Source organism: Protopterus annectens, chromosome 6.part0, assembly GCF_019279795.1.
Source record: "Protopterus annectens isolate FY-2018-M chromosome 6.part0, PAN1.0, whole genome shotgun sequence".
In the NCBI taxonomy this organism is placed as follows: domain Eukaryota; kingdom Metazoa; phylum Chordata; order Ceratodontiformes; family Protopteridae; genus Protopterus; species Protopterus annectens.
This window is the reverse complement of record NC_056737.1, coordinates 161,038,638-161,064,538: the sequence shown is the minus strand read 5'-3', so window position 1 is coordinate 161,064,538 and position 25,901 is coordinate 161,038,638. Positions and strand designations below refer to the sequence as shown.

The 25,901-nt window shown below is 38.4% G+C and overlaps 1 protein-coding gene across 1 annotated transcript in view; it reads left to right on the top strand.

Annotated features, from left to right (window-relative positions):
• The window catches only part of LOC122803780 (echinoderm microtubule-associated protein-like 5), a 3,919,718-nt gene that overhangs the window by 1,162,955 nt on the left and 2,730,862 nt on the right, over window positions 1–25,901 (top strand). Inside the window, exon 6 of the mRNA XM_044073467.1 lies at window positions 22,206–22,341. Coding sequence (XP_043929402.1) covers window positions 22,206–22,341 — 136 coding nt within the window. The remainder of the gene's footprint in view (window positions 1–22,205; window positions 22,342–25,901) is intronic.

The window sequence follows — 25,901 nt, the reverse complement described above, 5'->3', positions numbered from 1 at the left end:
GTGAAAATGTTTCTGGAAACAAATGAACAGGTTAGTTTTATATATTAAAATTCTAAAGGATTTGTAAAGAAATGAACATATTTTCCTATTCAGAATATTTTTTCATACAATATTTTATATTATACTGAAGTGTTTAATTTGACAAATGTTACAAAGTATACCTGTTCATATGAAAGTTTCATGTTCTTTCTATTCTCTGCTCTCTCTTTTCTCAGAGGCTGGATGTGATACTTATGATTAGTAGTTTATGTTTAAGAAAGCCTTTACTTATTTGAAAGGTTTGAAATAACTATCTTTAATATGATTAGCTGAATCTACCTGTATATATTTAAGCCCTTAGATTTACTGCATTTAGCTTGCTTGTTTCTGTTTTAATTAGATGTTCAAAATGTTTACTTTAAAAGCCTTGTCTTTTCATGCTGTTTTTCTATGTTACATCTATAGCTTAGAAGAATAGTATGGCTACATAACCTAACAGAGTCATTAGTAAAATATTCAAAAAGTAGATTTAAAATTATAGGTATGCACATTGTTGTACATTCAGTTCAATATATATGATGCTGTTTAAGTTACTATTTAATAATATAATTATACTTTATTCATGTATATTAACTAGTGTTAAAACCTTACAGCTTATAATATTTCATTTTGAATAGTTCCTGTACTACTATTATCTAGTTAATAGATGCATCTCCAGACTGAATTGTTTTTCATTTTGAGATAGGGTTGCTTGGTAGTTGTTTTTTGCTTTATTTGAAATATAACTAAATACTTATTCTACAGGTATTAGTGCTTTTATCATACTAATGGTCATGTTGATTAATGAAATTATCACTAAAATACTAAAGAAGGTTCAGTAGATAGTGCATGACTATTATCTTTAGTTCAGTAATGCTATGCTTATTTACTTATATTATAATGTTACCAGTTGGTTTTGTTATACTTATATATGTTATCTTACATATCTTTCAGTTTTAATTGTATTACTTCTTATGATAGAGTGTTCTAGTTAAGCAGAGTGTGATTTATTTATTATTTACTTGTTTCTCTTTCTCTTGAAATACTTGAGGAAATACAGTTAATCACTATAAATTTCAATTTAAGGATAGGAGCTTTAGATTAGTATTAGAAGTAGGGATTAAGCATGTTGGACGTCTTGAAATTAGTTAATTTTGTATATATTTTTAGTAGTATTACTTGGACTTTATGTTACGTTAGGCTTCCTTTGAGTAATTTGTATTCTAACTTGAGGTTGTTATTATCTATAATTACAATGTTTTTTTTATGTTCTTCTGCTCTTCCTTTATCACAGGGGGATTGGTGGGTAGGCACTAGGGTTAGGATAGAGGTTATTATTATACATTTCATGGTTCTTAAAAAAACTTTTTTTCTTTTTTTTTCAACAAATGTTATTTGATGACTTGCTTGAATACTTAAAGACTGTTTTTTCTTTTATTTTTTTTCTTCTTCTTTTTAATGTTGTGTTGGATTTGCACCTTGAGTTCACTTTTATAGCATCAATAATGATTATACTTGTAGAATATGCCTGTTGACATAATTTTAGATTCTTGGAATGTTAGAGGCATTCAAGATAAAGCGAAAAAGTCACTATTATTTCATATGAACTTTAAATCACAGGCTAACATTTGTTTTATTCAAGAGACCCATATTTCACGTATTGATTGGAATAAAGAGTTAAAAAAAAATGGATCAAAAGATTATAGCTTCAGGTGACTCATCTAACTCCAGAGGTGTAGCTATAATCATTAAACAAAAATTCATTGGGAATATTATTGATGAGAAATTTGATGATGAGGGGAGGTGGTGCTTATTTACGCTTCTATTGCTGGTTTGGACAAACCCTTATTAATTTTAAATCTATATGGCCCATGTAATTCACAACATTTGTTCATTTTAAAATTTACAATATTCTTGCATCCTATAAGGATCATCATATTATAGTGGGTGGTGACTGGAATGCAGTTATAAACCCTGTAATTGATCGTTCGCTCCACTGTCACCTATAATCTTCAATCTACTCTGGCTATAAATGATTTGATAACAGAATATAATTTAATAGATCCCTCCGCACTGTTAAAAGTATAAACAAGAATGATATATATACTTATTATTCTAAGTGCTATCATTCGTGGTCCAGATTAGACTTCTTTCTAATTTCAGATTATATTTCAAAATATATTGTGGACTTTACTACAGAACCCAGATTCTTTTCGGATCACTCAAGAATTTCACTAAAATTGAACATAAAACCCAATATCAAAAATAAAACTATGTTTAATAAGTGGACCTTAAATAATAACTTATTGTCAAATGAAGATATTTGCAAACAAGCTTCAGAAATCCTAAATGAAATGGTGAATAGTCTTGAATCATCTAACATTCCTTATGACATACAATGGGCTGCATGTAAAGCAAGATTAAGAGGTTTATTTATTAGTAAAGCTGCTTTTTCAAAAACAATACTTTAAGAAAGAGGAATTCTTAAAATCAAGAATTTCTTCGTTGGAAAATCATCTTAGTCTGAACTATGATGCTACTTTAGAAAAACAAATTTTTGATTGTCAGAAAGATTTAATTCTGCTTCACCAAAATAACCTCTCCTTAGCTGAACAAAAGCTACTTGCTTCATATTCAGAGTGGGCCCAGGTTCCATCTAAATTGTTAGCGAGAATTATTAAAGTTAACTTCAGAAATCCAAATATTACATCTTTATCTTATAATAACAGATTATATAATACTGATGAAGAGATTATTCAACTTTTCACCTCTCTTTACACTGAGTTATATTCAGGTTCTTTTAATTCTGTTAAAGATAATCACTCAAAACTCTTTTTAGACTCTTTGCAGTTCCCTAAACTTAATGATAATAAGCAAAAACTACTTTCTACCCCTATATCGATACAAGAAATCTCGGATGCAATAGATAATCTTAAATTGGGAAAATCTCCGGGACCTGATGGTTTTACTCCAGAATTTTTCAAAACTTTCAAATTGGTAGTTCTTCCCTTTCTATTTAAAGTTTACAATCATATAAGAGTTAATGATATCTCAGATATTCATTGGAACACATCCAAAACCATTCTAATTCTAAAAAATAATAAAGATAAATCTGACCCAGTAAATTATAGACCCATTTATTTAATTAACGTGGATATTAAGATTCTATCATCTATTCTGGCTAACAGATTGAAACGGATTTTGCCCTCAATTATCTCGTCAGATCAATCAGGTTTTATGTCTCAGAGACATGCTTGGGATAATACTCTATCTTTAGAGACTATACTTCATCTCATTAAGAAAAATCCAAACCCTATATATGCTTTGATTATAGATGCATCAAATGCCTTTGACAGAGTATGTTGGAACTTTCTATTTCAAACTATGTTATGTTTTAATATTCCCTTATTCTTTATAAATTTTTTAAAAGTTTTATACAAGAATATGTTTACTAGACTATACATTAATGGTCAATTTTCTGCTCCGATAAAGACCACTAAAGGAACAAGACAGGGTTGTCCATTGTCCCCTTTTCTTTTCAACATTTATTTAGAACCTTTGCTGTTGTTTATCACTCAAAATACTTTTCATAACATCCCTAGAATTCTTAATACTAATATTCATTTCTCTGCTTTTGCGGATGATTTAGTAATCTACTTTCAAACTCCATTATCTGATTACAGAAAAATAATGAATTCTATTGATTATTTTTCTTTGGTTTCCAACTATCTTTTAAATTCTACAAAAACTCATATTTTTCCCTTAAATCATTTAGCACACAAATCTTTTTTGTTTCCAGACGATCATTTTCAGTTTACTTGTAATATAAAATATTTAGGAATCAATTTAGAACACAATAATAAATCTTCCTTTCAAAATAATATTAATAAATTATGGAACTCTATATTGTCTGATATGGACAGATGGAAGCATCTAAACCTTTCATTTCTTTCAAGGGTGGCCATTATTAAAATTAATATTCTGCCTAAATTTCTTTACCAATTCTCATCATCTGATCAGATAATTTCAAAAAAATTTTTTGAGTCTGTAAATAAAGCTTTGGCAAAATTCATATGGTTCCCTAAATCTGTTAGAATTTCTTATTCTAGATTGGCATTTTCGAAGGACAAGGGAGGTTTGGGTTTACCTAATCTTTATCTCTATTATTTGATTGTCTCATCCAATAAACTTCTTACTATCTCTAAATTCAATAACACTTCTTATCCAAATCAATCTTTATGGATAAAATTATGGTATAATTATGTCATTTCTAATAATTTAAATCCTGAAGCTATTCCCTTTATCTCTCTGGATAGTTTATTTATTAAAAATATATCTACAGTATTTAAACAAAAGATTAGAGATTTCCAAACCTTACTCAAAATGTATAAACTAGAAAAGATCTCGCACCATGTTCAGCCAATTCATCTAAACCCAAATATATTATTGGACAATAAACTTTTGAACTTAACAAACTATCCTTTAATTAAAAATCTAAAAGTAGGAGATGTTTTGAAATATCTTGACTTGCCTTTATCTGACTGGCATAAGTTATTGAAAGTAAACTGGAATTACTCACCAATTCTTACACAACTAAGAGCAATAATTAAAAACAAATTTGTATGTCTGGTCACCATAGACTCACAATTGAAAAACCTTAACACGATTATCAAAATACTTTCATCATCTGATAAAATGCTCTCAAACTCATATAAATTAATTAATTCTTTAATGATGGACCACAACTGTCTTTTATCCAATGTTTGGTTGAATTATAATTCCCAATTGTCAGAATCTCAGAAAGTCCTGGATATTAGACACACTAAGGAATTTATCCCTTTTAAAAAATTAGCATACACACAATTAATGATTAATAATGATGCCTACTTTACCCCAATCAAATTAAACAAATTTAACCCAAATAAGTCCCCTTCGTGTTCATGCTGTTCTCATCCCCAAGCAGACCTCCTTCATATTCTATGGTATTGTCATTTTCTCACAGATTGTGGACATCTTTGAAAGTCAGACTGCAGAAAATGGGATATCAAAATCCACGTTGACGGGAATTTGCTATTCTACATATTCCATTGATCCATCTTTCAAAAGTTGATATTCATGTTATCATTTTTATTTGCTCATTACTAAAACTTTATATAATACAAAATTGGATTGATCGTTCTAAATTAAAATGGGTTACTTTCCAGAAAATGGCTTTTAAATTTATTGATGCTCAAAGATACTTAGGTGGGAGTCCAAAAAAAAGCTATTAGAAAGGTTGTGTTAGAAAAGGTTCTAAACATATTAAATAGTTAATGTTAAATATATATATATATATATATATATTTTTTTTCTCTCAGGTTGCCTAACTTGTATATAGTGTACATATGGTGTATGTTTTATTTCTAAATAATTTATCAAAATCTCAGGAAGGTTGTTATCACTAGATGAATTGTTATATGTTCATTTATGCCTTCTTGTTATGTATAATCTTTTAATTGTCTTGCTATTCATATACTTAATAAAAAAATTTTTGAGAAAAAAAAGGATCCGTTTCTGAAGAGGAAAAAGCATCTGTCACCTCTCAGTTGGTTACCCTACAATCAATATCCAACTCCTCCATGAGGTTCAATTCTAATTTAACAGAAGGAGCCTGGATGCACTTATGTGATTTTACAGAGCAAGTCGTTGTTCATCAATGCTCCTTTTGACGGAACATCTCCTTTTGGCCCCAAAGTTAAAAATACTTTGTCCAGGTGTGAGAAAGATGGATAGATTTTTTCTGCCATGGGCATATGTTTTTCCTCCCCTCAAAGATTCTTTTCAAGGAATCATCAAGGTGGTTTTAAAATGTGGTTCAAAAAATCCCAAGGATCTTTCCAGGACACACATGGAGGAGGTTACCCCAGAGGAAGAGGGGGGAACTCAAACAGTAGACACCGCCCTCATGCAGAGGTGGCCCACAGAACCAAAGTTTCAGAGATTCTTTCTTTGGTAAGAAAACAAGGGACTGGAGACCAGTTCTGGATCTTAGTGTCTTAAACAAATCCTTTCGAATGGCCAAGTTCCAGATGGTCATGATTCAGTCCATTCTTCTGTATTTTGGGAAAGGATGATTGGATATGCTCAATAGATCTTCAGGATGCATATTGTCATATAAAGATGAACAGGTGATCTAGAAGATTCTTACACTTCCGTCTGGGAGCCGGTCACCACAAGTTTAAAGTTCTGCCCTTTGGTCTCACTATAGCAGCCAAGGGGCTTACCAAATGCATGGCAGTAGTAGCAACTCACTTGAGATTGCAGGGATTTCCATACTTAGATGACTGTCTCATCTCTACCCTGACCAGGCATCAGCTCATTTTGGCAAGAGAGGAAGTGATCCAAATGTGCTGTACTAGGAATAACCATAAGCTACAAAAAGACTCATCTGGTACCAAGTCAGTCAGAGTCTAGAGTTCCTAGGAGCCCTACTCGATACAAAATCAACTGTAGCCTCACTTCCACTCTCCAGAGTTCAAATAGTAAGATCACAAGTAGAAAATATAGTTTACAGTACCAAAATCTCAGCCAGCTTGGATGTTCAGGTATTGGGGTCAGTAGTGGCAGCAATAACATTACTACCCTTAGCAGGATTTCACATGAAAGTTCTCCAATGGATGCTGGCCACCCAGTGGATAATAATTCACTTTCCTTTTTCGGCTCTGATATGGATCACCATTATATGCAAGAGGGATCTAATGTGGTGGATTCAGTCAGAAGAGGAGGTACAAGGTGATTTGTTCATTCCCCCTCAGCCCAAGGCCATTGTGACCACAGATGCTTCCCAGCTGGGGGTGAGCATTACCTGGGAAAGACAGTCCAAAGCACACGGTCCCCATGAAGAGGTCGTTTTGCATATCAATGCCCTCAAGTTGAGAGCAGTGCTTCTAGCATTGCAGGACTTTAAGAATGCTCTCCCTTCAGGAACAATTGTGATTCAGACAGACAGCATTTCAGTGGCTTGGTACATCAACAAAAAAGTAAGAACCAGATCTTACCTCTTGTGTCGAGAAGTGCTCAGGGTTTGGCAATGGGCAATCTCTTCCAACTGCTTTTTTATAGCAATGCATATTCCAGGAAAGTCCAACTTGTTAGTGGACAAACTGAGCAGGTTCATACTACTACCTCACAAAAGGTAGTCCCTCAACAAGAATGTAGCAGAATTGATTTCCGACAGTGGGGGTAACCTTGCTGTGATCTCTTTGCATCTCCTCTAAACAAGTGCAGCAGCTACTTTGCCATAATCCCCCCACAAGGGGAGTCACCAAGGGATGCTGTTCTCCACAAGTGGCCCCCCAGTCTACTTTATGCTTATCCCCCAATTCCTTTGATTCCAAAGTTCCTACAGATTGCTGCTAGGTGAAAGAGCAAAGTCATCCTCATTGCACTCTGTTGGCCTTGACATATTTGGTTTCCATTCCTATGGACTCATTTAATTCAGCCTTGGATTTTGGACCCAACTCCAGATCTACTGTCTCACCCGACAGGCATGACACATCCAGACCTTCCCAGTCTCCTGCTGATGCTTGGTTTCTCCATTTCCAGTAATAGCTAGACAGCCTATGCTCTTATCTCCTGTCCACCAGATTTTGTAATTTTCCCTTAAACCATCTACAAGGAAACTTATAGAAAATATTTGTACACTAGGCACTTCAAAATGATATGGAAACTTTTTTTGCCCTGTGTCATAATATTCTTGATTTCTTGACACTTAATTTCAATCAAGGAGTTCTTCGACAATTAAAGTTCAGTTGGCATCAATTTCTGATTTCCAAATTGAATATGATGATTTCTCACTCTCGTCTCATAAGCTTTGTAAAACCTTTTTAAAAGGCACACTTCTGTTAAGACCTCCATTTAAAGATCCTTCTCCTCCATGGGATCTAACTCTAGTACTGCAAGCCCTGGTTCTCCCACCCTTCAAACCAGCACATGACTGTGATCTTAAATTTCTCTCTTGGAAAACTTTGCTTTTGGTGGCCATTACATCAGCCAGACGTATTGCTGAAATTCAAGCCTTATCTGTGAAACCCCCCATATCTAATTTTTCATAAAGATAGAGTTACATTACAAACTAATGAATAGTTTTTGCCCAAGATAGTTTTAGAATCTAACATTAACCACTCAATCAGTTTACCGGTTTTCCTTCCAAATCTTTCAAACAAGGGCGAATATTTGTTACATTTATTGGATATTCATAGGCAACTGCGTTTCTATTTACACAGAACAATAGACATCAGGACTGCAGATCAGGTATTTGTTTCTTTTGCTGATATGAAAGTGGGTAAACCAGTATCCAAACTTACTCTCGCCAGATGGCTTACTGGCTGCATTTCTTTTCTTTACAACAAATTGGATATCCCTTTACCAAAGCAAGTTCATGCTCATTCAACCAGGTCTGTAGCAACTTCCTCAGTTTTTCATCACAGGGCTTCCATGGATGAAATATGTGCAGCAGCAATTTGGGCTTCCTCTCATATTTTCATCACTCATTACAAAGTGAATTTGGTATCCAGAGGTAGAGCATCATTTGGCTGTATGGTGCTTAGGAATATCCTGCCTTGAGTCCACCCTGGGATTTAGGTAGCTGTGGACTCTGTGCCATCAGTTGAGGACAAAATAAAAATTGGCAATATCAGATAAATAAGTTATGTACTCACCAGGGGATCCAGTGTCTGTCTGCTTCGGACGACATGATAGACAAACCTCAATGCTTTGCCAAAGACGGCCTGCATCTGTCACCCCTGGGATTCCGGCTACTGGCTAAGGCTCTTGGCACCCCCATAGTGCCTTTTTTAGGCAGTTTTCCAAAGACAAAACTTCCACAGTAACAGCTACAAACAAGTGCAATCTGAGGTCATGCTGCTGAATGCTGGAAGTCTAAATCACAAGATGCACTCGCTCAAAGCTCTCCTCAAAATGGACAATGTCGATATTTGTATTTTTGCCCCCAGAATACGGCCGGAAGCTCCAAAGGTTGTGCTGTCTCCATATTCATAAAGTATATGCACACCTCTAGACTGGTAGCCCAGCATAATGCATCCGAGATACTCCAGGTACAACTAACATTGGGCAAGACAAGTCATAGCCTGCTACAAAACCCAAACCATCTCTCTAGACTCTCAATGTACGTTCCTAAGTACCCTAGAATCTATCAAGGTCCAGCCCAATAATCTCATACTGGGTGACTTCAACTACCCTTCCATCAACTGGGAAAACTGTTCAAGTACCAATGTACCGGTTCAACACTTTCAGGAATTCATCAGTTCCAGTGCCCTGGACCAGCTCATTCTGACCCCCACTATAGAAACCTCAACCTGGATATCACCAACATGGGAGACCGTTGCTCCACAACTATAGTGAATAGCTCCCTGAATATATCTGACCACAAACTGATCATAATGAAAATCTCCATCTCACCTACACACCCCGCAAAGGTGACCACCCTAAAAAACTTTTCCAAAGCTGACTTTTGGCTCCTAAAAACAGAGGTGGCTAACTTCCCAGCACCCATGCCAATGAAAAATAGCTGCATGACTGCCGAATCATACACCAATGCACTGTACGAGCACATACACAAATGTATGGAACTTGCCATACTAAATAGAACCAAGGTGATCTCCTCCAAAAAAAGGAAGCCAATCTGGTGGTCCCCAGCCATCAGTAAACTCTACAACAGAAGGAAGAAACTATTGCAGAAAAAAGTGAAGTCAAAAGACTGGAAAAACTCCCTTATCAGCCTTAACAAAAATTTGAGATCCCTTATCAAATCCTCCAAAGCCAACTATGAAGGCAGAATTGCAGCTGACACCAAAAACAACCACAAAGCCTTCTATAGCTATATCAAGAAGCTCCAAGGCAATACCCAGATTTGCTCTGAGTTATTGCACAATGGTACCTTCTATACTGAGCCAGCAGATATAGCCAACATACTGGTCGACAGATTCAGTGCCAACTTTACCCCTGCCCCCCCAAGGCCTATCACAATACCAGAAGAAAGCCTGGTACCCAGCATTTCACAGGTAAAAGCTACATTATCCAAAGCCAAGAATACAGCATCCATGGGACCTGGTAATATCTCTGGCTGTGTTCTACATGAGATACAAAATGAACTGGCACCACACCTGTGTGGCCTGTTCAATCATAGCCTTACCTCAGGCTGTGTCCCTAACGAATGCTGCACTGCTACAGTCATCCCTCTCCATATAGGGGGAGCAACTACAGACCCTGGGAACTATCATCCCATTAGCCTGACGAGTCTGATATGTAAAGCTGTGGAACGCATCATCATGGACCTGCTTAACAAAGATATAAGCAATCTCCAAACTCTTGACCCCACCCAGTATGGCTTTGTCAAGGGGAGATCCTGCTTGCTGAACCTGGTTGACTTCTTCGAGGCAGTCACCAAGGCTGTGGATGAGGGTAAGGCGGTGCATACAGCCTACCTCAACCTGGCCAAGACCTTTGATACCATTCCCCACTCTGGTATCATTAAAAAACTCACCAAACTAGGCATCAATCCTTATATCACTAGGTGGGTTGCAAATTGGCCCACAGACAGGACCCACAGAGTGAAAGTTGCAAACTCCAAGTCAGACTGTTGACCAGTCATGAGTGGAGTCCCACAGGGCTTGGTCCTGGGCCCTCTCCTGTTTGGCATCTACTTCTCAGAAGTCCAGGCCAACACAGAGGGACTCTGACTGACCAAGTTCACTGATGACTGCAAGCTAGGAGTCATTATTAACTTCCCAAGTGATGCAGACATCCTACAAAAGGGCCTCACTGAGACCAATGACTGGTGTCAGAACCATGGTCTTTAACGCCAAAAAATGCATTATCATTCCCTTTTGAAAAACTCAGTTCCCACTAATTATCTCATTGATGGGAGCCCACTGAACACTGAAGGGGCCATAAGAGATCTGAGCACCCTGGTCGACACCAACCTCACCTTCGACTACCACATTGCCACTGTGGTCAGAAAGTCCTTCTACATGGCACATCTCATAACCAAAGGCTTTGCATCCAGGAAGAAAGAGGTCATCATCCCTCTCTACTCATCCCTCATTAGACCAGTCATCGAATATAACACCCCATTTGGCATGTACCTGACCAGACACCTACAACAGCTGGAGAGGCCACAAAAGTACCTCACAAAAAGGATCCTAGGCCTTAAACACATGTCCTACATGGACAGACTCAAGAAACTTCAGCTGTTCTTAGTCTCTTATCGTCTGCTTAGAGGTGATCTCTGCTTGACTTACAAAGCAATGTCTGACCCAGCCCTACTTGAAGTGCTGCACCTAAAGAAATCCCAATTCCCCCCGCACAACATGCTCCAGAGATCACAACCTCATTACCACAATCAACAGAACATGCTGGAGGGACAGGTTCCACCCAGAGACTGCCCATACTCTGGAATAAGCTTCCCATTCATGTCAAGCAGAGCACCTCATTGGCCGTCTTCAAGAGAAATCTCGATGAGTGAATGGGTAAAAGAAAGTTCACCCCAGGGATCACTGCAGTTGCCTTACTAGACAGTGGCCCTGTGAAGTAACATCGGGTGGAACGGCACCAGGGCAATTTTTTGGGCTAGGCTTGTAAAGGCTCTAGGACCATTAGCATAGTACACACTTATGAACCTATAATTCCAAACAGCAAAAGATCAACTGGTATGTAAAACACAGTAGTGTAGAAAAGTGAAAAACATGTTGTTCATGGTAGAGGTGTTTCCAAAACTTTAATAAAATAGTAAAAATAAAGAACAGGTAAGCGCTTTCGCGTGTAGCTTCTTCAGACCTATTATCAAAGTAAAAAGAAGCTACATGTGAAAGCGTTTGCCTGTTCTTTATTTTTACTATTTTATTAAAGTTTTGGAACCACCTCTACCGTGAACAACTGGTATGTTTTTGACTTTTCTATGAACCTATAATGTTCCATCTCTGTTGTCCATTTTCATTCTTCCTCAGCTCCCCACCCACTAACCCCCTCCTTTTGGCATTTCTGGAAGAGTGAGTGGATATGAAAGAATTGGCATAATCCAAGCTATTTCTATTTTTGTGCATTTTTTTTGTATAAGTTGTTTCTTTATGCTTTAGCTGGCAAACGAGATCTGAGGTAGTTGGGGTTGGTGCATTCTGGGAAGGGAGAAGCTCTAGAGTTCTAGGTTGCCACAAGGTTTTGCAATGGCCGAGTCAGCTCCAGTGGTTCGGATCCGATCCCATCAGTTGAGGAAGAATGAAAATGGACAACACAGATGGAACGTTATGGTGCGTATATAATTTCTTTTTTTCACACTTTATTTCTTTAGAAGTTTTGCAGTCTAATTTACAGTTAGAGTAATTCTTCGGTTTACTATTGAAATGTCGAACGTCACTACATCGACTGTACTATAGTCGAACACGGAAGTTCGAAAATAGTAATGTCGACGTCAAAAAAACAATCTAGGAATGGTTTTAACATGGGTCGAGGTAGGTGTTCAGTATTATTCAGAACTACAAACATCTCCCCTACCTCAACCCATGTTAAAACACAGTCCTAGATTGTTTTTTTGTCGTCATTACTATTTTCGAACTTTTGTGTTCGACTATAGTACAGTCGATGTAGTGCCGTTCGACATTTCAATAGTAAACCTAATTCTCCATCAGCAACCATCTGTAACTGTCTCACTACAATGAAATTTAGCAGGAAACTGGATGTTATAGATAGAAAAATTCATTTCATAGCCTGCGTGGAACAGCTTAGAAACCTGAAACAATACTGTGTACCACCATTACTTTATGCCATTGTGAAAGAAGCATTCAGAACAGTTAACTCTTAATACTTTTCTTGAAGAAGGGAAAACGAAAATAGCAGCAAGTAAAGAGTTGTGCATGAATTATTCTGTACCTAGAAAGAACTTGTTCTTTACAAGTGCACAAGTTTCTACAGAGACTATAAATATTTTTACTGAGTTAATGAATTAAACTAAAGACTGAACTTGGTGTGTTACATTATTAAGTAAGATAATCTCACTTTAATAAAATATGTGCATATAACTACCAACACACCATAAGATGAATGGAGAAACGAGTGTTACGATACAGTGTGAGTTAAATAAAAAGACAGAAATAAGAACTAGAGTGAAAGTGTGTTACAGAAGCAGTGATGACAAGAAAGGGAACCAAAAAATATTGTGCTATTGAAATTTCAAACTTTCTTCAGCAGGTTTACCTCTGACCATGCAATGAAGCATTTTACTATGCAATACTTTATTACTGGCAAAAAGCCTATATGGCATCTGTCTGTTAGCACAAAGTTAGCTTTTTTTTTTTTAGTTGCATACCCAAAAGCTGTAAAAAGGAAGAATACTGGAAGACGAAAGCCACTGCAATGTAAGAGAGAGAAGTATGATTTCAGAGGACTGCAGGTCTCTGCGTGCATGTGAGTGTGTGTGTGTGTGTGTGTGTGTGTGTGTGTGTGTGTGTGTGTGTGTGTGTGTGTGTGTGTGTGTGTGTGTGTGTGTGTAGGGTTCTAGATGTCTGTCAGCTGAAGGAGGTGACATGGCAGCACATTTGGCAGACTTGCCTGAAGAGAGTGTGGCTTCTTGGTTGGTTGTAAGGATGTGCAGACAGAAGTTCTTAAGTTCATAAGTAGTGTTACAGTGTTCAGGTCTGATGGCCAGCTGGGAACACTGATTCCTTTAAATAAGGTGAATATAGTTTATCTTCCATCCAGTTTTGTAAGGATCTCTTAAAAGCAGTCAAATTATTAGACAAACAAATGTTAGTAGTGATGTTATTCATAGAATGGCTATTGTATTTATGTTAGATAAATACTTTTTTTTTAGTCTTACATAAATGCATCTGAAAATTCACATTCTTATGTCGTAAGATTTTGTCACAGTTAAAGATATTCATATTAAACAGTGCCTGACAGACCGGATCATGAAAAACACTGTAGTCTAGTACGAATTTTCCACAACTATACCTATAACTTACTGAATAAAGTTTCAACTCTCTACATCTTTTCTCATAGTCCATATCCTTAACCGAGACAGTTCTTTTGGTAAATATTCTGTGTAGACCTTCTAGTTCTCATAGTTGTTCTTGTGTATATGAATAAAAAACATTGTTATACTGTGGTGGTGGTGGTGCTGCGGTAGCGTTGTCGCCTCACAGTAAGACGCTGTCAGGTTCGATTCTCAGCTAGAGCGTCTTCTGTGTGGAGACATCCGTGAATGGACGTACCTTCGTTGAAGGTTGTGCATCAGGGCTGGTAATTCGGCACGTAAAAATCAACTACCAATCATTAGCGGACCGGAGTTCTGCTGTGGCGACCCCTAACCGGGAAAAGCCGAAAGACACAACAAAAAATACTGACAGTTCTTATAAAGGATTTGAATACTGTTGTAAGACATTTTCACCCATTGTTGTTAATGTTCTTAAAATATGACCCCTCTTCTTCCATGCCTGACTACAAACAGCTTTACTGTGATTTCCAAAAGATAAATTTGAGGAAATCATAAACCTAAATCTTTATATTGGTCTAATTCCTTCAACAGGACAGTAAATAAATAAACAAGATTATATAATAATCTACTATTAAAGTACATGATATTACATTTTTCAGTGCTAAACTTTTGGCCTATAGATGGAGACCTAAACTATCAACATGTGCATATAAAAATTCAGTGCTTGATAATCTTTTACATTTTGCAACATAAAACCAATTTTGCACTCATCTGCATATTTATATAACCAAAAGTCTATTTATATTGGTATTGTTCATCCTGCCAGTGTGTACGTCCCCCACTGTTGCCAGTGGTGAGGATTAAGGCTCCTTGATTACTGGGCCAGTGGGGGGTGTCACATATTAATTGGTTGTCAGTAGTGGTATATCCACATATTAGGATTCAGTGGTGTGGAAACTGAATTCCTGTAGCCTGTAAACAGTGGTTGCTATTGAAGTTGTTTGTACTGTCAATCAGCCACACAAGGAACACTTTCATATCACAATAGTTGTATTTTTTTGTTAGTTTTGTTAGTCAGGAAGAGCAGGCAAGGATGTCAGCAGAGGAGTATGGCAAGATGGCAAGGAGTCAGTTGGCTGAGATGTGCCAGGACAAGGGACTGGTGCATGCCAGCCTGACTAAAGCAGAAGTGATTGCAGTCTTGGTCACAGCTGCATCACAGACCAGCAACCAAGAGGACAATCAAGCTGGCCATGGGAGTGTATAACTCTCAAAATGGACAGTTCAGCCTTTCCACAGAGGACTTAAAAAAACATCTGGAGTTAAGGAGAATCAAACCGGAGGCCAAACATTTGGTACTGGAATCAGCAGAGAGACTGCATCAGGAGAAACAAATGGAATTAGAAGCAGCAGAGGAACTGAGATGTCTGGAAGCTGAAGAGAATGAGAGGTAGAGGCAACATGAAAAGGGGATGCTGACTGTTCGCCAGGGTCATGGAGGTAATGGGGAAGGGAGTAACCAAACCCCAGAAGCAACAAAGGTCAGTAAATTTCTTCCACAGTTTACAGAGGAGGATAATTTTGATAGTTTCATTCATATGTTTGAAAGGGTATGTAAACAGTATAATGTTGACCAAGGTCTCTGGGTATGTTTCCTGACCCCCTTACTCCATGGTAAAGCTGTAGCTGCTATTTCTAAATTGTCTGATACTGATTGCATAAATTATAATACTATTAAAAATTGTCTATTAGAGTGCTTTATGTTAACACCTGTAGCTTGCAGAAAAACGTTTTGTGAGCATAGACGCAAGGCAGATGAAAGTGTGTGTGAATATACTGCTGAGTTAAGCAATTATTTTCATAGGTAGGTGAGTGGGTATCAGGTCACCACTTACCTTTTGGTGAGGGAACAAACCCTTAGCACTTTGACTGAGGACATGAGAATCTGGTTAGCAGATAGGCAATACAATACTGCATATGAGTTGGGGAAGAAGGGAGACCTGTACCTAACAAGCAGGGCATCACTGCACAGGAAAGGGATACCCAGTGCTACTCATGGGTCTATGGGAACCCATGGTGGGCAGCCTAGACCAGCCCAACAGAGTCTGCCAGTAGGAGGGGAAGCCACTGGTCCAGGTACATGTCCAGGACCAAGGGTTAAATGTTTAAATGCAGCCAGTGGGGCCATGCAGCATATAGATGTCCACAGAGGCAAGGTGGGGAACAAATGGTGGAATAGCCAGTAAGTGGGAATGACTGAATGCCAGCAATAAGTTGTCTGGAGACAACAAGAGTACCAAAGTACCACAAGCGGTTATATCCTATATTAGTAAATGGGAAACAGGCCACTGCTAAGAGAGATACACAGCCTCTGACCTGACCATTGTGAAACCTGCAATGGTTAAAGAGGAGCACTACTTGCTTGGGCAGTCTTCTCCAGTCAGAGCTTTAGGAGGGACCCCATTCTAAACACCTAGACTGGGAGTGTGGAAAAGGAAACAAGCAAGTAAGTGTATTTGAGGATATCCCTGCAGATGTCCTGATAGGGAAGGATTTTGATAATGCAGTACCATGTGTGCATGCAGTGACATGCAGTCAGGCTTGAAGCAAACATGTGGGTCTGGTAGGCTGGGGGGACCCCGACAGACTGCAGACTTGAAGTGAGGACTGATTCTGTGGTTATTTCAGGGAGGGAGCTACCCTGTAGCAGTGACGCTGAAGGTGAGCCACAGCTGCTTGTGGGTACTGATGTTCCCTTTGACAGAGTGACTGTAAGGACAGAGGTGAGTAGTAGTACCCAGACTGATAGTGAGGTACCGCTGTCATAGGATGCTAGACTTCCTGTGGAAGGGGAGATGGGAAAGGTTACAAAGAGAGAGTTGAGACAGGCTCAGCTCTTAGACCCTGCATTACAAGGCCTGAGGGAGGTAGCTAGGGAAGCACCTGATTCTCAAGGGAAGGGGGAATCTGTATACTGGAACAAAGAGTTACTGTATAGAGAGTGGACTCCTGAGGGAGGGGTAGAGGGTGTGAGAATACAGCAGTTGGTTGTGCTCAGAGAACTACCATTTGGCACTTCTAACCTTAGTCCACTACATTCTCTTTGCAGGTCATATGGGCCTAAAGAGTACAAAGAGACATATTATGCTGAACTTTTATTTTTATGTAGACAAGGCAGGGGACAAGGTCAAAGCCCCTTTGATGCCTTTGCTTCTGATTGAGGAGCCATTTCAGATGGTAGCTATGGACATTGTGGGACCTCTGAGTACCCAGGGAAGAAGTATATCCTAGTGGTAGTAGATTATGCTACCAGATACCTTGAAGCGGTGGGTCTGTCCAACATTGAGTCGGAAAAGGTGGCAAATGCTTTGCTTGAGATTTTCAGCAGGGTAGGTTTCCCAAAAGAAATACTGACAGTTTTACATGGTACTCGCTTGCTTGTCTGTGGGAGCACTGTGGGGTGAAGCACTTAAAGACCACCCCTACAATCCCAAGACTAATGGTCTGCTTGAGAGGTTAAACTCTACACTCAAGGCTATGCTACAGGCATTTGCATGCCAGTTTAAGAGGAAGTGGAACAAATATTTGCTCTGTCTGTTGTTTGCTTACAGAGAGGTGCCCGAGGAATCCACAGGTTTTTCACCCTTTGAGTTGCTGTATGGGCATAGAGTGAGGGGACTTCTAGATTTGATTCATGATGAGTGGGAGGGTGAGTGTGAATCCCATAAGGAGTATGTTGTGGTATATGTTGTGGTATATGTCCTAAACCTCAGGACAAAGCTTGGAGATCATGGGCTTGGCCCAGGAGAACCTGGCAGAAGCCCAACAGCAGAAAAAGGTCTAGTATGCCAAGAATGCTCGAGACAGAGAGTGTACTGTAGGGCAGCAGGTAATGCTTCTCATTCCTGTCAGACACAACAAGCTGCAGGCAGCTTGAGAGGGATCCTTCAATGCGGTAAGGAAGGTCAGTGATGTTAACTACATGGTAGAACTACTAGGCAGGAGGCAGGGGTACAAACTTTGCCATGTTAACATGATGAAGTCTTACCATGATAGAAAGGCCCTTGTGCCGAGTATCTGCAATGGATGGCAGGAGGAGTGTGAGGGAGATCTGATGACTGATCTCCTCAGTGAGGCTCGGACTGACACCTCAGTGGAAAGGGTAGCAGTGTCCCAGCAGCTATCCCCTACCCAGGTTTGAGAAATTCAAGCAGTGTTACAGGGGTTTGGGGGCATGTTCACTGGGAAACCAGGATGCACCCAGCTGGTGCAGCACCATGTGAGTACAGGACCCCAAAGGCCTATTAAACAAGCCCCTTATAGGGTGCCTGAGAGGGTCAAACAAACTCTGAGGGAGAAGATACAGGAAATGTTGGAACTAGGGGTAATCCAGGAGTCCAGCAGTCCCTGGGCCTTGCCTGGTACCAAAGAAGGATGGCAGCACCATGTTCTGTGTGGACTACAGGAAATTAAATAGTCATACAGAGTCAGATGCTTACCCCATGCCTAGGACAGATGAAGCGTTAGAGCAGCTTCGTGGGGCTATGTATGTTACCACTATTGATCTTACCAAGGGTTACTGGCAGGTGCCCTTGACTCCCAATGCTAAGGAGAGGTCAGCCTTTGTGACTCCTTTCAGCTTGTATGAGTTCATAATGCTCTTTGGGATGAAAAATGCCCCAGCGACTTTCAAGAGGCTGGTAGATCGTATCCTAGCAGGAGCAGGAGATTTTGCCCTTACTTGCCTGGATGATATTGTCATCTATAGCCATTCCTGGCAAGAGCACCTTCAGCATGTCATGGAGATACTGGGCAGACTACAGAGGGCAGGGTTGACCATTAAGCCCAGTAAATGTCAGGTGGGTATGGCAGAGGTCTCCTACCTGGGACATAGAGTGGGGATTGGTAAGATCAGGCCAGAACCTGCCAAAGTGGAAGCCATCTGGGCATGGCCTCTTCTGTTACCAAAAAAGCAGGTGAGGACATTCTTACTGATGGAAGGGCACTACAGAAAGTTTCTCTCCAGTTATAGTGACATAGCTGTTCACCTCAGAGACCTGACAAGGAAAACAAGCCAGATAAGGTAGTGTGGACCACAGCATGTGAGCAGGCATTCCAGAAGCTTAAAGGAGCTTTGGAAGGACCCCCTGTGTTAGCCAGTCCAGATTACAGGAAAACATTTGTTGTGCAGTTGGATGCTTCAGACCTTGGGGTGTGGGCTGTAATCAGCCATGTTTCCTTAGAGGGAGAAGAGAACTCTGATATATCTCAGCTGTAGGCCCCAACACAGGGAGGAATGCTTTGCAGCTTTAGAAATGGAATATCTAGCCATAGCGTGGACACTGCAGGAATTTCAGCCTTATCTGTATGGAAGGAAGTTGACTGAAGTTACAGACCACAATCTCTTAACATGGCTACATCGAGCCAGCCAGCAAAATGCCAAGTTACTAAGTTGGAGCCTAGGATTGTAGGCATATGATATGACAGTGCAGCAACGCAGTGGGGTTAGCAATGCCAAAGCAGATGGACTGTCAAAACAGGGAATGGGGTAAGGTATTCCCAGATAGGCTGAACCCACTCAAGCAGTGTTTCTCAAGGGTCACTTGAAAAACTAGCTTGAGTCTTTGGGGGGGGGGGGGTTGTAACAAAAAAATATTGCCAGCATTATATGTCATTTGAATAGTAATATGATTTATATAGAAGTGTGACAGAAAGAGATACTACCAGCCTAGCTGTCTGGAATTTTGTAAGTGGTTGTGTGTCATTTGTGAATATCAGCATGATGCAATTGCTTGTGTTACAAGTGTATTAGAATTGTTTGTCATATTATACAGACGTGTGCGGAAGACATACTTTGTAAGATACTGAGCAGAAATATATATACACTATTGTAACTGTTTAGCTGTATATGTATTTTAACAATGGGGACTGAAACACAAGAAGTTAACTTCAGAAGAATAGCTGAAAACTTTAAATTATTTTATAAGTACGTAATAAAAGAGATGTTATCTTTCAGTTGTCTTTAAATGTGGAGGAATGTAAATTATTTTACGACTTCCACCATTTAACAAAAGATATAAGGCCTATGTATTTTCACAGGTAGATTCTAAAATCAATGGTTGTGAGCCAGGGAACTGATATATGACAAGAAGTGATGTCATGCTGCCAGCTACCCAGAAGTAATATTTGAAATATTAATTTAAGAACTCACTGAGAGAGAGACTGTGCAGTTTGTATTTTGTCTTTGACCTGACAAGAACATTCACTCACCACATCTGCCTGTTCTGTAAGTAAGCTAACTAGGGTACAGTAATTTCTCATCGATTCAGACAGGAATATAGTGAAGTATAGTTTTTCTTTATTTGAGATGGTCCTGCAGTGTTGGTTTAAGTATTTCATGTGATTTTGAACTCTGATGTAACTGTGATTATTTACCGAGTATTTTCTTGTTATTTTATTGTTTATTATTAAATATATGTAAACCTATCATTGTGGCTGATATCTGTGAAACATATTTAAGCTCTTAGAGTACTTGCATATCCATTTGGTGACACTGTGCAGGCCACTCCTAATAGCTTTGGTCTTAGTCAAACTACCATTTGGATTAATAGTACCATTACAGAGTAAAATTAGACATCCTTCAGTAAGGGCCTTAAAGTAGTTGATAAGGAGTGGCTGGTGGCAGTCAAAACTACCTTATAGTCTGGGCAGAAGGGGGCATAGCTATAAAAAACAGTGCCTGTCTTTCTCAGGGGTGTGTGTGTGTGTGTGTGTGTGTGTGTGTGTGTGTGTGTGTGTGTGTGTGTGTGTGTGTATAAATCAAACCTCAAAGAGTGTGTGTGTGTCAGTTACTTGGGCAGGGACATGAAGCACTGGTTGGACAGAGAAGGTGCTGGAGGTCTTGGCTTGGCCACTCAGCTGAGATCTCAACTCTATAGCTGTGTCAGTAGGGAGTCTTATTGGGGACCTGGAGAAAGAGGGAGAAACCAGACCCAGACTGATTGTGATCTCTCTGCCTTCTTAAGGGAAATTGCACTTTACTGTGTGTGTACTTGTCATCCTCCCAGTGTGTACGTCCACTGCTGTTGCCAGTGATGAGGATTGAGGCTCCTTGATTACTGGCCCAGTGATGGGGCATCGCAACCATATTGAAGACTAAAAGTCACAGAACAGAGCCCTGGGGAACACCAGAGTATACTGGGATGGATGTAGACAGTGTACCTCTGAATTTTACACTTAAATCAACTTATTACTTAACCATCCCATAATCCATCTCACAGTGTAACTATTCACATTATATTTTTGTAAACATTTTAATCACTTTAAGTGGAAGTGTACATAGCAGACATATATTATGTTATTGAAAATAGATATTTTGAAATTATATGAAAAGGTGACAGCAGATAAGTATGGTGGGCCTATCTGCTAGTATGCCTGCTTGTTGAGTGAGATCCTGTTTAAACTGCAGCCTAATATTTTCACATCTCCTACATTAACACTAATTAAAAGTCATAAGTTAAGAAAACTTAAGATTTATGTTTTAGCCAGTTTTCTGCACTACATTTGTAAATGTTTTGGCCTGTATGCTCCAGGTATATGCATGTATATTGTCCAAGCAAATTGAGCACAGATTTTTCATGATGTCTGATGTGGAGCCATGTAGGTGTTCAAGTAACTGTGCTTTAATACTTGATGCATACAGAGCCAGTTGCATACAAGTAAGCCCCTGTAGGTTATAGTCTGCAAATCAAGATGTGTAACACTAGAAAGTGGGAAGCAATTAAAAGGTAGTAAGAAAGAGGAGTCAATGAGAACTATACTAAGCAACAGAGATAGTGAAGATGACAACTGGAATTACCAGAAGCAAGACTATCAGTCATTATCTAGTGTTTTTAATCCTTTATAAGCAGGGCTAGCTACTTTTCAAGATTCAAGATTCAAAGGTAGAAGATATCCATATTAAGCATTGCATACAAGACCGGATCATTTTGACTTTCCTTGCTTGAAGGTTTCTGTTTTCATTTGTAAGGAAACTTTTCGATATTTTAATTTTTGTTAGATTGTATAATAAAAAATGTGCAGGAAGCTTAAGGGTCAGTTTAAAGTAAAGTATACATGTGCTTTTTTCATTGTGTGCTGTAGCTGACAACTTGTCCACATTAATTCTTTGTATATTTATGCTTAGCTGTATCTTTTTCAGTCCGGAATTTTCAGTATGAATGCATGTGAAGAAGGCTTTGCTACTGGTGGCAGGGATGGCTGTGTTCGACTCTGGGATTTAAATTTTAAACCAATTACTGTGATTGATCTCAGGGAAACAGACCAAGGGTACAAAGGTAAGTAGATGTTAACTTGAAACTTCCCCTTAAAAAATGCTTATAATGTACTTTGATACCTGTTCTGTATTTTACTGCTATATATTCATTTTCTTTGCCTGTTTACTGTTGTAATATATACTTCCTGTTAGAGAAGGACAGTCAGGAATGGCCTATAATGAAGAGAAAGAGGTATGAATTGCAGTCACATCAAAAACTTTATTAAAAGGGGTGAATATTTGGCAGTCACATGGCATCATAGAGTAGTATATAAAATACCCTGTTTTCCCCTTTCTTTATAAATAAGAACATTTTACAGATAGAGTGAGGTAGATCATGATTTTATATAAACCTTTACCAGACTGTAATACTGTGAATATTCCAGCATGACATGTGTGTTATATATAGACATAGATCGCAAGAAGTATTTCTGTGGTTAAAATATTAACAGTCCTTTCATTTTTTAACAGTCTTTTTATGTCGTGTATGTTCTGAGTATCTGTGAGACTTTTTACAAGTCTGTTATGTCTTGAGAGTTGCTGACATTATCATAATTGTTGATATTTACAGTCATTACTACTAGAACTCTTTGGCTGTACATCTTTCTGATCAGTTATATCATGCTGAAATCTTTATTCCCTTGAGCTGGAATGTTGATATCAGTGCTGGCACTTCCTGATTATGTCCTTAAGGGTCTACATCTTAAATGTTCATTAACTACAAAAGCAGTAACCTGTAACTGATTGACGCTTTTTGCTTACTTTTGTAAGGTAACTTATTGAGGTTCATTAATTTGCATATTGTAGAGGTGTGTATAATTCCTTGTATATACTTGCATGTCTAAGCGTTTGACGTAATACAACATATTTGTTATTGCACAGCCACTACTGATCCTTCTGATCATTCTGTATATGTTTCAGCACTTGTTTCCTTATGGCAGCATTCTTCCATTGACCCATAGGATTTCAACAAGTATGGAAATCTCAACTCCATAATTTATTGCAGTGGGGGACTGCATTCTCCTTTTGATGCTCCTCAGTGCTCTTAACTGAATGTTGTATGGGCCAAGAGCAATTACCTTGATCATGTCACTTGTATGCATCTAAAAAAAGAGCAATTACCTTGGAAAAATTAGAGGATTCGGAAGACACAAGGTGGGACATTGGTGCACAGAGTACTGCTGCTATCTCACAGCAAGAGGTTCTCTGGTTTCCTTTTCAGCTGGAGTGCATTATGTGTGGAGTTTGCATGCCCTTTCAGCATCACTTGAGTTTTCTCTTGGTGTTTTCATTTCCTCTCATCTCCCGAAGACATATAATAGGTATATAAGCAGACTCCTGATTGCCCATAGATGTACATATATTGTGTGAATAAGCAGTTGTGTTTGTGCGTGTGTTCAGTGATGGACTTCTGCCCTGTCCATAATGAGTTTCAAATCTTTGCACCCACAGGTTGCTGGAATAGTCTGAGGATTCCCCACAATTCTGTAAAAGTATAAAGCAGGCTTTTGAAAAATGAATGCATGAATGAACTAATAAATCCTGATGCCATCTTTTTTTAAAAAAAAAACAGATGTATTTCTTGTACTCCTGTCATAGTATAATTTTTGCCTTCTCTGATTTTTGTCTCAGTAGGTGGAGGGTGTTATCTTGGTTGTCTGGTACCAAGAAAAAAGTAGGAAGAAATGTTGTTTTTAAATTCCTTATCTGCAAATTAGTTTACTGCCTGAAATAGTGAATTTCTATACTTCAAAAACTGACAGGCAACAATCTGCTGGTACAGGTGAATTATTACATTTCTTCATTATATTGTTCTTAATCAGTAGCATCTTTTCCACATTTGATTGGAATTCAGACTAAAAGATTTATGCTTAAACTCTTGTTTCATTGCAAAATTCCTAAATTCCAGAATGGCAAATTCAGTCAAGATATACATTATCTGTAATAAAATACTCTTTTTTTTTTTTGCTTGTTTCAGCAACTTTATTAAATTATCACTTTAGACATGGGCGCACGGTGATACAAAACAAAACAAACCATATCAATATTTTTACATTTACACACCTTATACATTACATATATTTTCTTTGTTACTGTGTTGTAATTAGTAAGCCAGACTAGAAGCATGTTAGATTGTATAACTTAGACTCCTCAACAGAGGCTGGAAATTGTGTTTAATTTGTATTATCTTAAATTTGCTTGTGTTACTTCCTTTGGAGCTTTTCTCCCCGGGCCTCCGCTGAAAATGGACATGTATCCAGTCAGACTATCCTGGTCAACAAATGTAAAATAAAATAAATAAATAAAAATATAACTGTCATTTAGTCCAACATTGCATAAATTGTTCAATTTCTGCCTTCACTTAAACCCCATTCCTCCTGCTGAACATTATTATGCATGCTTTGTTCCCAGAAATTCAGTTTATTTATATATAATTTGCTCCTTTCCCTTTTTAAAGAACCTTCTTCCATTGTTTAAAATCTCTTAGAATATTCATTACTTCAAATATAGTTAGATTAGATTTTAATTTCAATTTTCTAGCAATTGTTCTTTGGCAGCCAAACAAATTAAACTTAATAAGGCTTTACTTTGGCTAGACAGTTCAGATCCTGTTTTCCAGTTCAAAAGAATAATTTCCGTAGTTACAGCTATTTTCTCCCCCAATATTTCTAACATAGTCCTCTGTAGGGAATTTTTAAAATCTGCCAATTCATTACACTCCCCAGGAACATGTTCCCAGTTACCTTTTTCTTCCCCATCGCACCACCATTTGCTATCTACCTGAAGAAAAATTCTTTGAAGTCTGCTTGAGTATAAATATAGTTGTAACAATTCCCAGCAAAAACCCTAAACCTTCTATGACTTCTGTGACAAAGTCCATGACTTTGTTGCATGCGTAGAAGTCATACACATGTCCTACCATGGTTCTGTTGTAAGTTGTTTTTCTAGTCTTTTTTCCAATCTTTTCTAACTTACTCTGATTGATTCTTGTAGTTATCATGCAATATTCTGTATGCCATACTAATTATCCCCTTTTTAATAGCAGCTTTTATTCTAGGTTAGACTAAAAACTTTACGAGAGCAGGTCTTTAACTTAGGACTCCTGTATCCCTTTCTGTTTGCCTAAACTCTGACATCAAACCCTGGTAGGGAAGGCAGTCTCTGACCTGCAGTCCAAACTTCTTCTTGGCCTCATCCCACTCGATTAGCTTTCCCTCTCTAGTTATTTGCCCTTAATACCTTGCTTCCTTTGCCAGACTTCTCCAGTAAGTTCCAAGTCCATCTTGTCTATTTTCTTTACCCCTACTTTCAGTCATCCCTATTGGCAAAATCTCCTTTCTCCATTCCCATGTTGGCTTATTTCTTAGAATACTTTCAACAACCATGTGGATTTATTTATTTTTATTTATTTATTTAACATTTGTTGACCGGGAAAGTCCGACTAGGTTCCACAGAGCCTGTTTTCAGCGGAGGCCCGGGGAGAAATGCTCCAGATGCATGTCTTTGGAATTAATATTATGTATGGGTATGTTATTCACTTTTAGAATCTGCATTGAAAATCCCACTCTTTCCTTATTTCTT